The 13,139-nt window shown below is 29.6% G+C and overlaps 1 protein-coding gene across 1 annotated transcript; it reads left to right on the forward strand.

Annotated features, from left to right (window-relative positions):
- The first annotated feature begins 3,399 nt into the window (after positions 1–3,399).
- LOC136228721 (cytochrome P450 81Q32-like) lies at positions 3,400–9,283 on the forward strand. Its single transcript, XM_066017178.1, has 2 exons — positions 3,400–4,278; positions 8,513–9,283. The coding sequence occupies exons 1-2, from the start codon at positions 3,412–3,414 to the stop codon at positions 9,131–9,133; spliced, it is 1,488 nt and encodes a 495-aa protein (XP_065873250.1). The 5' UTR covers positions 3,400–3,411; the 3' UTR covers positions 9,134–9,283.
- Positions 9,284–13,139: the final 3,856 nt, after the last annotated feature.

The following is a 13,139-nucleotide window of genomic DNA, read 5'->3' on the forward strand; positions in this document are numbered from 1 at the left end:
TAACACATATTAATAATTGGTTGGGAGATAGGGAAAGGTAAATATGATAACGTGTATTTATCTTTTTAATGTACTGTCCACTTTTAAATTTTTTAACGTGCTATCCATTTTCTATTAGCCTAATGGAATATATGACATGGTTCTCCAGGGTTATACTAGAAATTCCCATGGACATAATAGGCTAACGCGGCATTTCCTTTGTAACACAAATAAATTAATATTAGGCTTAATACATTATCCTCCTGAATTTATTCGAAAAGGTTAATTAGTTTTCTGAACTTTCAAAATATCCTGATAGATATTTAATTTGTATAAAATATTCAGTTAGTCCTCTGAACTTGTATAAAATGTAATCAATTGATCACTCGGTCGCAAAATAATAAGTTAAATATGAAAGATGTATTCCACACATCTTAAAATGTTATTATATAATGATGTAGATTGAAATCGACGTGGACGGTTTAGTCTTAAACCGACAAAGAGCAGAAACTTCTCTAGCTAAACTAGAAGGTTGAGTGTGGTGAAACTCTTAGCCTAGTGGTTGAGAGCTTACCTATGCCTTGGGAGGTCATGGGTTCGAATCACATTCGGGTCTGGTGGGAATTTTTCTTTCTTCTTTAATGTAAGCGTATTGCGCAAATTTTTTTTAAAAAAAAACTAGAAGGTTGAGTAAATCCAAGGATGAACTCTTTGCTCCAATGGAAGCTCAAAATGTTAATAATATCAAAAGTTGAGTTTCATTGCAAAAGAAGTAGAATTTATACCTTCTCCAAACTTAAAGGGAAATGACTAAAAGCCCTTACTAGGGTTACAAGGGTAGCTATAGCTCTAGGGGTAAGATAAACTAATGGCAGTTCAGTAAATAACAGGGGAATAGCAAAACAGTAAATAAAGGGTGGGAGATCTTGCTCCTTGCAGAAAGAACTTGGGGGGAAGTATCCCTCGGACCAGGCACGCTCCGCATGAGTGTGGTCCTGGACTTGGTGCATCTCCTTGGCCCGTTTCACGCGCCGCATACTGGACCTCTTGGACCTTACTCATTCCGATGGCCCGATCTATGCTTCGCGTTCTGGGAGACACGCTCCGCGTATGTGACCTCCTGGGTTCTTCTTCGTGTTTGGGACATTTCACGCTCCGCGTACTTGGCTGGTTGTCTTCTTCCTCCTTGGCTAGGTCTCCATCTGGTGACACTTATAATAAAAGGATAAAGTTAACAAATACTCATGATATTGGTTTGAAAGAAAATTAAAATCTAAAATGTTTGTTGAATTCAGAAGTATTTCAATATATATAATTTCTCTTTTGAAATTATAATAAATTTAAAAAGAAAAATCTAGACCGACTCATATATAATTGGTGTATAATACGAAACAAAATATACATATATTTTTTTAGTGATATTGGTATCATATTCAATTAGCATATATATAATATGGCCCAACGAGATAATTCGTCACTGAACAGTAACCGCCAACACCATGTGGACACCATGTGGACCAGTTATGGAAGATCACATGGTCACACATATTCCATACAGGTCTTGTGTCTTGATTTACGGAATTGATATTATTTTTAAACGTTAAGCTTATATTGATGTCATTTTATACGTGAAATCTATATTGATAGTTCCCTAAAAACTATAGACCCATTTTGGTATATTATCCCTAAATAAAAGGTACAGAATACAATAAATAAAAAGTAACATTATTTTTGCTCATTTTAACTAATTAATTTTCGGTATCACTATTTTTAACTTTACTGATTTAAACATTATAATTATAATAAAGTCGTCCGTTCCTAACTCCTACATCTTATTTCATACCTTCAAAGGACCCCAGAAACTCATATTCTATTATTACAAATCAAAAATTTAAAATTGGTGTAACTTATTAACATTAAAATAAAATTACCATTTATGCCGGTAAATTTTCATTTAGCTCAACACATTAACGAATTTGTATCTTATTTATAATCCACATAATAAGGGGGCGTTTGGTTCACATAGGGGTAACGGAATGGAATCAAGAAAGTGAAACAAAGAAAAAAGAATGGAATGACCCTGAATTCTCTGTTTGTTTCAGTTCAACAAAGGGAATGATATATCCATAATTCCATTTGTGGTTGTTTGGTTCAAATGAAGTAATAAACTAGACTTGTATTTTTAACAATAATTTCTATACAATAATATGTCTATATTAATAAATTAATCACATGTAAATATAAGAATGAAAATCAATTTATTCAACTATTAAAATCAAAAGACGATGAAACTGAAGAAACAGAAATAAAATAAATCAAAGAAAATGCATAAATATTTTATTTTACAAAAAAATAATTATTTTAAAATAATTAAAAATAAATACAAAGAAAAACCGAATAATATGATAAAAGAAAAATATTTATCAAATTTATTTTCTAGGATAAAAAATAAAAACAAATAAGTATAAGGATCAAAAGTGAGATTAGTCTAGGGATAAAAAAAAATAAAAAAATAAATATAAAGATCAAAATAAAAATAAAAATAAAAAAGTAAAAATTAGTCAACAAAATATTTTTGAGAATAAATAAATAAATAATATATAAGTATAAGAATCAAAAGTGAAATTAATCCAAGGATTAAAAAAGTAAGAATAAATTAATATATGGATCAAAATAAAATTAAAAACAAAATAGAGACTAAAATGAAATGTTATAAAGAGAGTAGATGTTTAAATTAGTGAAAAAGATGGGAAAGAGAATGGAAAACCTTAGGGTATTGGGGGAATAAGATTAGAGGAGTTGTGGGTAAACCCAAAACTAAAAGAGGGTAAAGGGAATGATTGAATTGATAAAACAAACACCAAATAAAACCTCTTCATTCTCTTTTCGTGAAACCTCCAAAACAAACGGCTCCTCTTTTGTTTTTTAATTTTTTTTTTAAACTTACGCACAATGCGTTTACATTAAAGAAGAAAGAAAAATCTCAAATAGACCCGGATGTGATTCGAACCCATGACCTCCCTAATCATAGATAAGCTCTTAACCACTAGACTAAGAGCTTCACCACACAAACAGCTCCTAAAAGATAACATTATTCTTACTTATTTTATCTAATTACTTTTCGGTATCACTCTTTCTTGCTTAACTGTTCCAGCTTGATATTTTCTCGGTTTTATTTCAGACATTCAAAGTAACCGAAAAAGTTCATCTTATATTATTACAAATCAAATATTTAAAATTGGTATAACTTATTAGCATTAAAATAAAATTACCCCATTTAAGCCGGTAAATTTTCATTTAGCTCTTAACACATTGACACATGAAATTGGAATTATCTAGAAAGGATAACAAGACTCCCTTATTGAATTTATCTCCACCACTAATGTGATATTTCATATACTTCTTATGGATGAGGTTCTATTGAGCTCAATCATGGAACATACCTTCCTTTATTCAATTCTAACATTTCTCTTTCTCTTTTTTGCTTATAAGATCTTGTTAATTAGAAAGAAACTCCCTCCGTCCCCGATCGCTTTTCCAATTTTAGGTCATCTTCATCTTCTTCTCCTCAATCCCAATCGACCTCTTCACCGGACTTTTCACAATCTATCACAAAAATTCGGCCCAATCATTTCTCTCCGATTGGGTTTCCAGCAAGTGGTACTTGTATCATCCACGTCAGCTGCGGAAGAATGCTTAACCAAAAACGACATTTGTTTTGCAAATCGTCCTCTTTTAACGGTTGGAAAGTACTTCGGTTACAACTACACCAGCCTCACCAATGCCCCCTACGGGGAGCACTGGCGCAACCACCGCCGCCTGACGTCTCTTCAGATGTTATCATCGAATCAACTCAACAAGTACTCGGGCATCCGAAGAGACGAAATCAAGACAATGCTGAAGAAACTGTACCAAGTTTCGAGTAATGGGTTTGGGAAAGTGGAGCTGAAACCGCTGTTTTTAGAGCTCACTTTTAACACGGTCGTGCAAACGGTGACCGGGAAGAGGTACGGAGGTGAAAAGGCGAAGCAATTGAAGGAGATTATAGAACAAGTTTTGAAATTCGCCGAGACTTCATATCCGGGAGATTTTTTGCCATTTCTAAAGTGGGTGGATTTGGAAGGTTTTGTGAAGAAAGTAAAGGTAATTGGTAAAGAAACTGATGATTTATTGCAGGAACTTGTTGATGAGCAAAGAAATGATAAAAAGCTTCAAAACACAATGATTAGGCATATGCTTACTTTGCAAGAATCACAGCCTGAATATTACACTGATGATATTATCAAAGGACTTATACTGGTGAGCCAAATGCCTTCATTTATTTTTTGAAAAAAATTGTGCTTAAATTATTATTTGTTACCCTACCTATCTAAAATTTTATCAGTTGGCTCAGATTATTTGGTGATATTTGGTCGGAGCTATCTTAATTAGTGAAATTTCACCAAATTTCAGGGAGATAACGGTTTTATCAAGTATCTATCCAAATTGTGTGAAATTTTACCAATTCGGATAATTCATGGACCAAATGTGCTTGAATAACAGATCAGGGGACAATTGATAAAATTTTAGATAAATCATGGACTAGGTAACACTTTAAGCCAAAAAGTTATAACAACGATTACTTAAAAGTACATGGTAAATTACACATATGATCATTAATTTTATTCATTTTCATGGTATGGCTACTATATTTTAAAACTTTACATTTTTTATTATTATGACTGTTAAATTTTAACTAACGTCTTAAAATGATTGTTAACGACCTCAAAATGAATATGTTCAAGAATTAAAATTGTTTAGGACGATATTTACGATGAAACCATATTTTTTTATTTTTCAAAATCACCATTTTCAGAGTTCTCTTTAAAGATTTACTTTCTTTCTTCTAATTAAACAACATCTAAATGGTCTCAAAATGAAAATTTTGAAGAATTAAAGTTTCTTAAAATATAATCAATTCTTTATTTTTTTTTATTTTAAGGTCGTTAACGGCTATTTTAAGGAGTTGATTGAAGTTTAGTGACCTTAGTGTTAAAAAAATATAAAATTGAGTGGTTTTTATGTTATATTTTGAAATTTAGTGATCATATTGTTAAATAACAGTCAACTCAATATTTTCAAATATTTGATAACATAAAGTTAAAACTGATATTGCTTGAAAACGTTAAAATTAAATTTGCACTATTTCGTATATTAAAACTAAATATGTACTTTCCTTGAAATTTTACGAAAATGTAATTTCGAACTATTAAATTAATATTTCTAAATTTTTTATTAGATGGCAAAAAAAATTGATCTTGTTTAATAACACTATAACACTATAGATAAATTTATATATTTCTATTTCATGTATTAAATAAGAGGTGCAAACTTTGTTTTTAACAAAAATAACCATTACTTTGTTTTTTCACCATTAGATGATGAGATAAGAAATTAATTTTTTTTTTTTTTTGATAAAGATAAGAAATTAATTTAATGGTGAGAAAAAAAACAAAATCGTCAACCAATAATGGTAAAAAAAACAAAATAAACAAATAAACATTACTTTATCAAAAAAAATACTTGCAAACACACAATGACTGCACATAGGGGTGCCAACGAGCCGAACCGATACCGAACATGACTTGGCTCGGCTCGGCTCGAGAATGAAAAAGGTTCGGCTCAGCTCGAGCTCGAAGCTCGTCGGGCTTGGATTTTCTAAGCTCGACTCGAGCTCGACACAAGTTCGGCTCGAGCTCGATTCTTTTCGAGACAGCTCGAGCTCCTTTGGTTTTTACATTTTCGAGCTTGTAATGGGCTCGGTTCGAAAAAAGCTTGTGATTTGGCTCGAGTGTATAGTTCAAATTTAATATTATTATTATCCAACTTAAATAATTTTCAGAATAACGAAAAAATAAAAAAATTCATTCAATAAACAAAATAAAATGTCAAAACAATTCAAATTTAACATAGTCAACTTACAACATTTGAAATGTGTATATATCTATATAATTAAGAACTGGTAAAATATATATTGAAAAATAAACGAGCTTGTTCACGAGCTTTCGAGTCGAACCTAAAAAAGCTAGTGTTTTGACTCGTTAATCCTAGAGCCGATCTCGAACTCGAGCCGAACCCAATCGGATCGAGCTTTGACCGAGCTTTTGCCGAACCGAACTCGAACTATTTGCAAACTACAGAGGCTCGCTCACTGCATATATATTTGGAACTTATTCCTAAATTTTAGTAAAGTAAAATCGTTGGGTTCAGTTAGCAATTTATGTCCTTGTTAACGACACCAGTTTAATGGTCACGGGTGGAAGAAAATCTAATGTCTGATTTCGTTATCCTATTATTTATTTTCCACTCAGTTGATGACACGTAACAAAATTATTTTGCTTTAAAAAGTTGTTCCACGTTTCATATATTAAAGGGGACAAAAGTAAGAAACTAAATAAATGGGACAACAAATTGTTTCCCTTACGGGTTAACTGCTCTCAAACCAATCAATAGGTGACACATACCCATGATTTGGTCCTGAAGCACTGTAGAAAATCTCCATCGTCAAAATTGTACCCATGATCAGGTGAAAAGAAATTTCTGTTTTTGTGAAAAAATCGAGTAAACTATTTTTTTTTTTTTTTATAGCCCAGTAAACTTCGACCATACTAGAAGTTTCCCATTAAATGTGGAAAAAATATAGTATACCGACGGTGCATTATATTATTTATGTGTCAAATTAATATTTTAATGTCACGAAAACAAGAATTTAAGAGACATATCTGGTAAAAAAACAGATAAAATATAAAAATATCTTAAATGTAAAAGTAATTTTCTTTTAACATCTAAAATAATATAATTACATTTAACGGTGACAGTCAAAAGTAATTTTATCTTTAAATTGATAAGTTAGATTTATTTTATTGAAAGGCCGGCAATCAGAGAGTACTAATTATAGACATCCCAACTAGGTTAATTGATAAATTAAATTAATTTTAAATATTATTATAAAACAAAGATATTTTATTTTTTATTCTACAATAATTGTACATAAATTGATTTAAAAAAAATTCATATTTTTGTGATTTAATAATAGAATTAAATATTAATATTTTTAAATTTGGTGAAGTATTTGAATTTTTTTATCCAACACGGACAAAATACAGTATATATTTTTAATTTTTTTTAAATCCATATTTAATCATATGCTTGTGATCTGTTACTAATAAGTGATCAAATGACGCATATTTGATGAACTAAAAAAATGACACATATTTGAAATATAGATGATAAGATTGAAGACGGAGAAGATAATTTGATGAATAATTTCTTAAATTGACCTAACTTGTCAACGTTATGAGTAAAATTGCTCTTGACTGTTAATGTTAAAATTAAAATTACACCGTTATAAACGTTAAAGATAAAATTGTTTCTAAATATAAACGTTTCTGGTATTTTTACACTTTATTTCATAATTTTTTTTCAATCAATAAAATATTAAAAATTTGTAATTGATTTTTTTTTTTGAAAAATCGATTAAATATTTTTTAATGCATTAAAGCATTCTTTTTTTTCTTTGGCTTAATGCTTCTCCAGCCCCCTTAACTTGTCCAAATTGGTCATTTTACCCTTCGAACTCATCGAATGTCCTATTTACCCCCTTAACTCCATAAAAGTGGTATTTTTCACCCCCTTAACTTGTCCAAATTTGTCATTTTACCCCTTCTCAACTTAACTCCATAAAAGTGATGTTTGTCACCACTTACGATCTTATTTACCCTCTTAACTCCATAAAAATGGTATTTCTTATCCCTTTATAGTAGTCAAAAAAGTTGAAAAGAGAAAGAACGAATAAAAAATAGGCTTAATGCTTCTCCAGCCCCCCTAACTTGTCCAAATTGGTCATTTTACCCCTCCAACTCATCGAATGTCCTATTTACCCCCTTAACTCCATAAAAATGGTATTTCTCACCCCCTTAACTTGTCCAAATTTGTCATTTTACCCCTTCTCAACTCATCGAATATCCTATTTACCCTCTTAACTCCATAAAAGTGGTATTTCTCACCACTTATGATCCTATTTACCCTCTTAATTCCATAAAAATGGTATTTCTTATCCCTTTATAGTAGTAAAAAAAGTTGAAAAGAGAAAGAACGAATAAAAAATACAAATAACAAGAACATTAATATAAACAAGTTAAATACATTATATGTAGGGATAATGTACAAAAATAGGCCTGTGATTTTTGGGGAAGTATCAATTTAGGTTCCACTTATAAAATAGCATAAATATAGGTTTAACGTTTAAAAAATTGATATTTTTAGTGTTTTTATATAAAAAATTAAAAACTCTTATATAATTTTCATAAGAAAATTTAGCGTTTTGTAGCGAGCAGTGGGCGCGTTAAAATTTTGCCACATGAATGGTGTAAATCTAAGCAAATTTGGACCTTGTCTTTTGTTTATGTGGACTGTATGTGATGATTGGTCTATTTTTGGTCATGAATAGTAGTAGTTAGCATTTAATAGTTTTTGAATGTGACATACACTACAGGATATGACATTTGCTGCGACAGACACAACAGCTGTAACACTAGAGTGGGCAATCTCCAATTTACTCAACCATCCACAAGTCCTACACAAGGCCAAATCCGAAATTGACACTAAAATTGGTGACCAAAACTTAATGGACGAATCAGATATTTCAAAATTACCATATCTTCAAAACATAATATCAGAAACACTAAGATTATATCCACCAGCCCCACTCCTTCTCCCACATTTATCACACAATGATTGTACTATTGGACCCTATAAAGTCCCCAAATACACTATGCTACTTATAAATGCTTGGGCTATTCAGAGAGATCCTCAGTTATGGCAGGATGCTCATAAATTTATACCTGAAAGATTTGAACAAGGAGGAGATGGGCACCAGAAGTATAAGATGATGCCGTTTGGTTTGGGGAGGCGGGCTTGTCCAGGTTCGGGTCTGGCTAATCGGGTTTTGGGGCTTGCGTTGGGCTTTGTGATTCAGTGCTTTGAGTGGAAGAGGCTAAGTGAGGAGGAGGATATTGATATGACTGAAGGAAATGGACTCACTATGCCTAAAGCTGAACCTTTGGTTGCCATGTGCAAACCACGTGACATCATTCATCAAGTGTTTAGAATTTAGGTGTTGTTGAGTTATTTTCTAAAATAAATTTCTAAGAACTAGTCGCAGTAAGATTCTCTTTAGTCGTATACTAGGTATATTAATATATTTGTTTTCTAAGTTTTATTCTTTTTGGAAATAGTGAGTGTAATCAGATTCCTTTTGTGTTTATATGTCTAGAGTCCAGACTATATTTTTTAATTTACCCGTTGAAATTATAATTTCCAATTTAAAACCCTCGCTTTTTCAAATAAATAAATAAAAAATTCTCCAGTTTTATTATAATTAGCTCAAATTAATACTATCATGCAATTTGTTTATTTTTGTATGTATATTACCGATATTTTTTTTTGAAATATACTAATTTTCAATATTGAATATATGTGGATTTGGTGTACGGACATGCCAGATAAACTAATCCTCAAATGATAATTATATTTCTAAAGAAGTAAATGAATTAACGTGTCTAAACTTGAATTTTAGAAATGAAATGACTTTCAAAGGATTTAAGGATAGAAAAAATCTCTCTCGGATCCCTAGTTGCACTTCTAAGAAGCTTAAGTAGCTTCAAGCATACCTCTGAGAAAAATGAAAAAAAATTAACACAAAGAGATTTTTTAATTTTTCGCTCATTCTGTAAAGAAATTGGGCGTATCAAATGTAAATTGTAAAAATAGAAATCAGGGGAGTTATTAAATATAAAGGCTCATTTTCAGCTCTTGCGTGACAAATTGACGATGACTCACCATTAATTTATGGCGGTGGGATGTGATAAGATTATATGTGTAAATACGCCCATAGTTGTAGATAGCCTTTGAATTGGTCATTATATTTTTGAATTCCAAATATTCTAATGTAACAAAAACTTATCTTGTAAGCTTATTTAAGCAAACCTAATTAATGAAATCACTCAGTTGAGTCTCACGTTCTTTACTTTACTTCAAATGTGTTTCTCCATTAAAGTTCAAAAATTCATATCTCGTTCGTTATAAATCTGTTTGATGTATATTAGTAGTCACTGGATTTCTTACAATCTCTAGTTTCAGAATTCTTTGTCGTTGTTCCAAAATTCCGTCATTTGATACCTCGAAACATTTATCAAAATTAGCAGTTCGAATTCCCTTAGAAATAACAATTCTTCTTTCCACTTTACATTTCCTTTTTATTTCTTTTTCTATTTTAATATTTTTTATTTTATCAACTATATGATATAAATGATATCCTATGCTATTTAAATAGATAAAAACAAGATTAAAAATTAGCCCCCAACATATATATATATATATATATATATATATATATATATATATATATATATATTGGTCTGAATTCGGTAAAAAAAATTATTTGACTTTCAAAAATTATAAAAGTGTATCGTTAGCATGTTGAACAGTGTTATATATAATGACTATCTAAATTTGTTCAAAGTAATCTATTAACTTATTCAACTCATTTACAGTGATTTATTAACTTGCTTAAAATGATATATGATTTAATTTTCCAAAAGCTTCCATTGCTCTTTGACGTGAATTTAGGTGGTTAATTATTTAATTTTAAACAAGTTTAAGAGACTAATGGAACATTTTATATATTCAGAAGAGACCCATCAAATTTTTAAACCAAATTATGAGAGTCATGATGATATACTAAGCTTATTAAACTATATGTTGATAAACAATAAGAAAATAAACTTATTAACAGTAGAATGCATCTAAATCAATAGCTCACTATTGTTTTTTTAATTTTAAGATAATGTAAGAGTTTGAACTTTGAAGCAAGCTTTTCTTTTTCTTTTTTTCTTTCTTCCTTGTTATATATTGATAACTTTTTCTGGACGAACATGATCGATAAAGTTACAATTTTACAATAGTGTGAATAATAAAAGAATTATGGGTTGAATAGAAAAATATAGAAAACAACATAATGAATAAAATTATAAATAGTAGCTGGATAACTTAATATGATGGGATTATTCCAATATGATATTGTAGGATTTGGGATAAGTCACAAATTTATAAAATTGTAAATGACACAAATTTGGGTAATATAGAACTTTATATGTTACAAATTCACCATTATATAATCCTTGTTCTTACCAACATTTTTTTTTTTTGACGTGGTAGAATTCGAATATATCTATTTATGAGAGTGAAAATAGTAAAAAAAGCCGCGCGTCTGAGGGAGTACTTGAGTTAGCATCCACTCTTCACTAGAAAATGTCTAATCTTTTTTTTTTTTTTATAGAAACTGTGTATAAATTTTTTTTTTTTTTTTGCAAAATTATTTAAAAATAATATCAATTGAGCATTCATAAATCACCTTTATGAAAGACGATAATAAAAATTTATTTGTGGCTATAGATACTATTTTTGTTCGGAACAATTTTTTAAAGTTTTTATAAATTATATTTAAATTAGAATATTTAATTCTATCGTAGGCATGACTTATTAGGAAATTATACTTTCAAAGTCAATTCATTACATTGATACCTTTTGGTATAAGGTGCCTTCTATGGTACTTTGCTTTTGACAAAATAAGTCTTATTTTGTTTTCTTCACCATTGGATGTAGTTGACTTTAACAAAGTAAGTTCATCCAACGGTGGTAAAAACAAAGTAAAGCTTACTTTGTAAAAAATGTGATTTAATGAAATTAATATATAATTTTTAATTTGTTATAAATTATTTTCGAGTAATTAAAATTCGTTATAGTTCAAGTTATAGTTTATTGATTAGATTCAATTTTATTTAAATAATTAGATTAATCTTTTGGCTTTAACTAATTTGTTTTAGATTATATTTAAAAATGCTTATAATCTTTCTTCAAAAAAATGCTTATAATCTAAATATAAACTAATGATATAGTGACTTTAAATGAGATTTATATTATAAATTATATTTTTTTTGAATTTAAACAGTCATTATATTAAAACAGAACCCAGATCCTTACCTAATGCAGAAACAAAAAAAACTAGAAACATCTAAAAAATGATAAAAATTAGTATAGGAATGAGCATTACGGGCCAATAAATGAGCCGCTTCATTCACTAAGTTTGAGACAAAAGCCATGGTATAAAATGTTGGAACAAACTATTTATCATTGGAGGTTTGAATGTTTCGGTAAAAACTATGCTTACTTTGTTTTTAATAAAGTAAATCTTAATTTATGTGTTTCACACTGGATGAATTATATATTCCATAATTTGAGTGGAAAAACCCACATTTAATTTGAAAGATTCAAGAATCTAAATAAATGAGCAAGTGACCATAACGGGCTAATTCATTTTGGTTTGGCCCATTTGATTTCATATCCAGCGGATCAGATCCATCTCACATTCATATCAGGATCCTTGCAAATTTGGGTCAAATTCATAGAAAAGATGGATGAGATCCATTTCAAACTCGGGTCAGATCCATATCAAGTTCATATTCACTTCTTCTAATTTGGAAATTCCAGAAAGAATTTCTAGAATTATGAAATTTCCACAATTGAAGCACGTTGATGGAAAAAAGAATTAAAGAATTTGGAATAAAAATTGAAAATGAAGTTTGGACAATAATATCCCTTATCCTGTCAGCAAACTTACAATGTGAACTAAAAAGCTTAAACCAGTATTTGGCTCTCGATCTATCAATTTTTTTTTTTATTTAAACCCTAACCTATTTCAAATGGTGTAATTTCACCTAATTTAAATACAGACTTAACGTAATTGTTATTCTATTAGCACGTGATGATATTTTGACACTTAAATTTAATAAATTTTATTTCAGAGATTTGTTTTTATTTTTTTAATCTAATCAATTATTTTCACATAAGAGAGTTTATGTGACAAATAAAATTCAAGACGTATGACGTGTCAATCTTATATGTCAAAATATCATTACATATGAGGGGAGGATAACGGTTTTGTCAAGTCTCAATCTAAATTGGATGAAATTTCACAAATTGAGATAGTTTAGAGGCTAAATACAACCGGATAATAGATCATGAATCAAATAACAAAATTTTGAATAGGTTAGGAGCTCAAT

The sequence above is a fragment of the Euphorbia lathyris genome, chromosome 5, assembly GCF_963576675.1.
Source record: "Euphorbia lathyris chromosome 5, ddEupLath1.1, whole genome shotgun sequence".
NCBI lineage: Eukaryota > Viridiplantae > Streptophyta > Magnoliopsida > Malpighiales > Euphorbiaceae > Euphorbia > Euphorbia lathyris.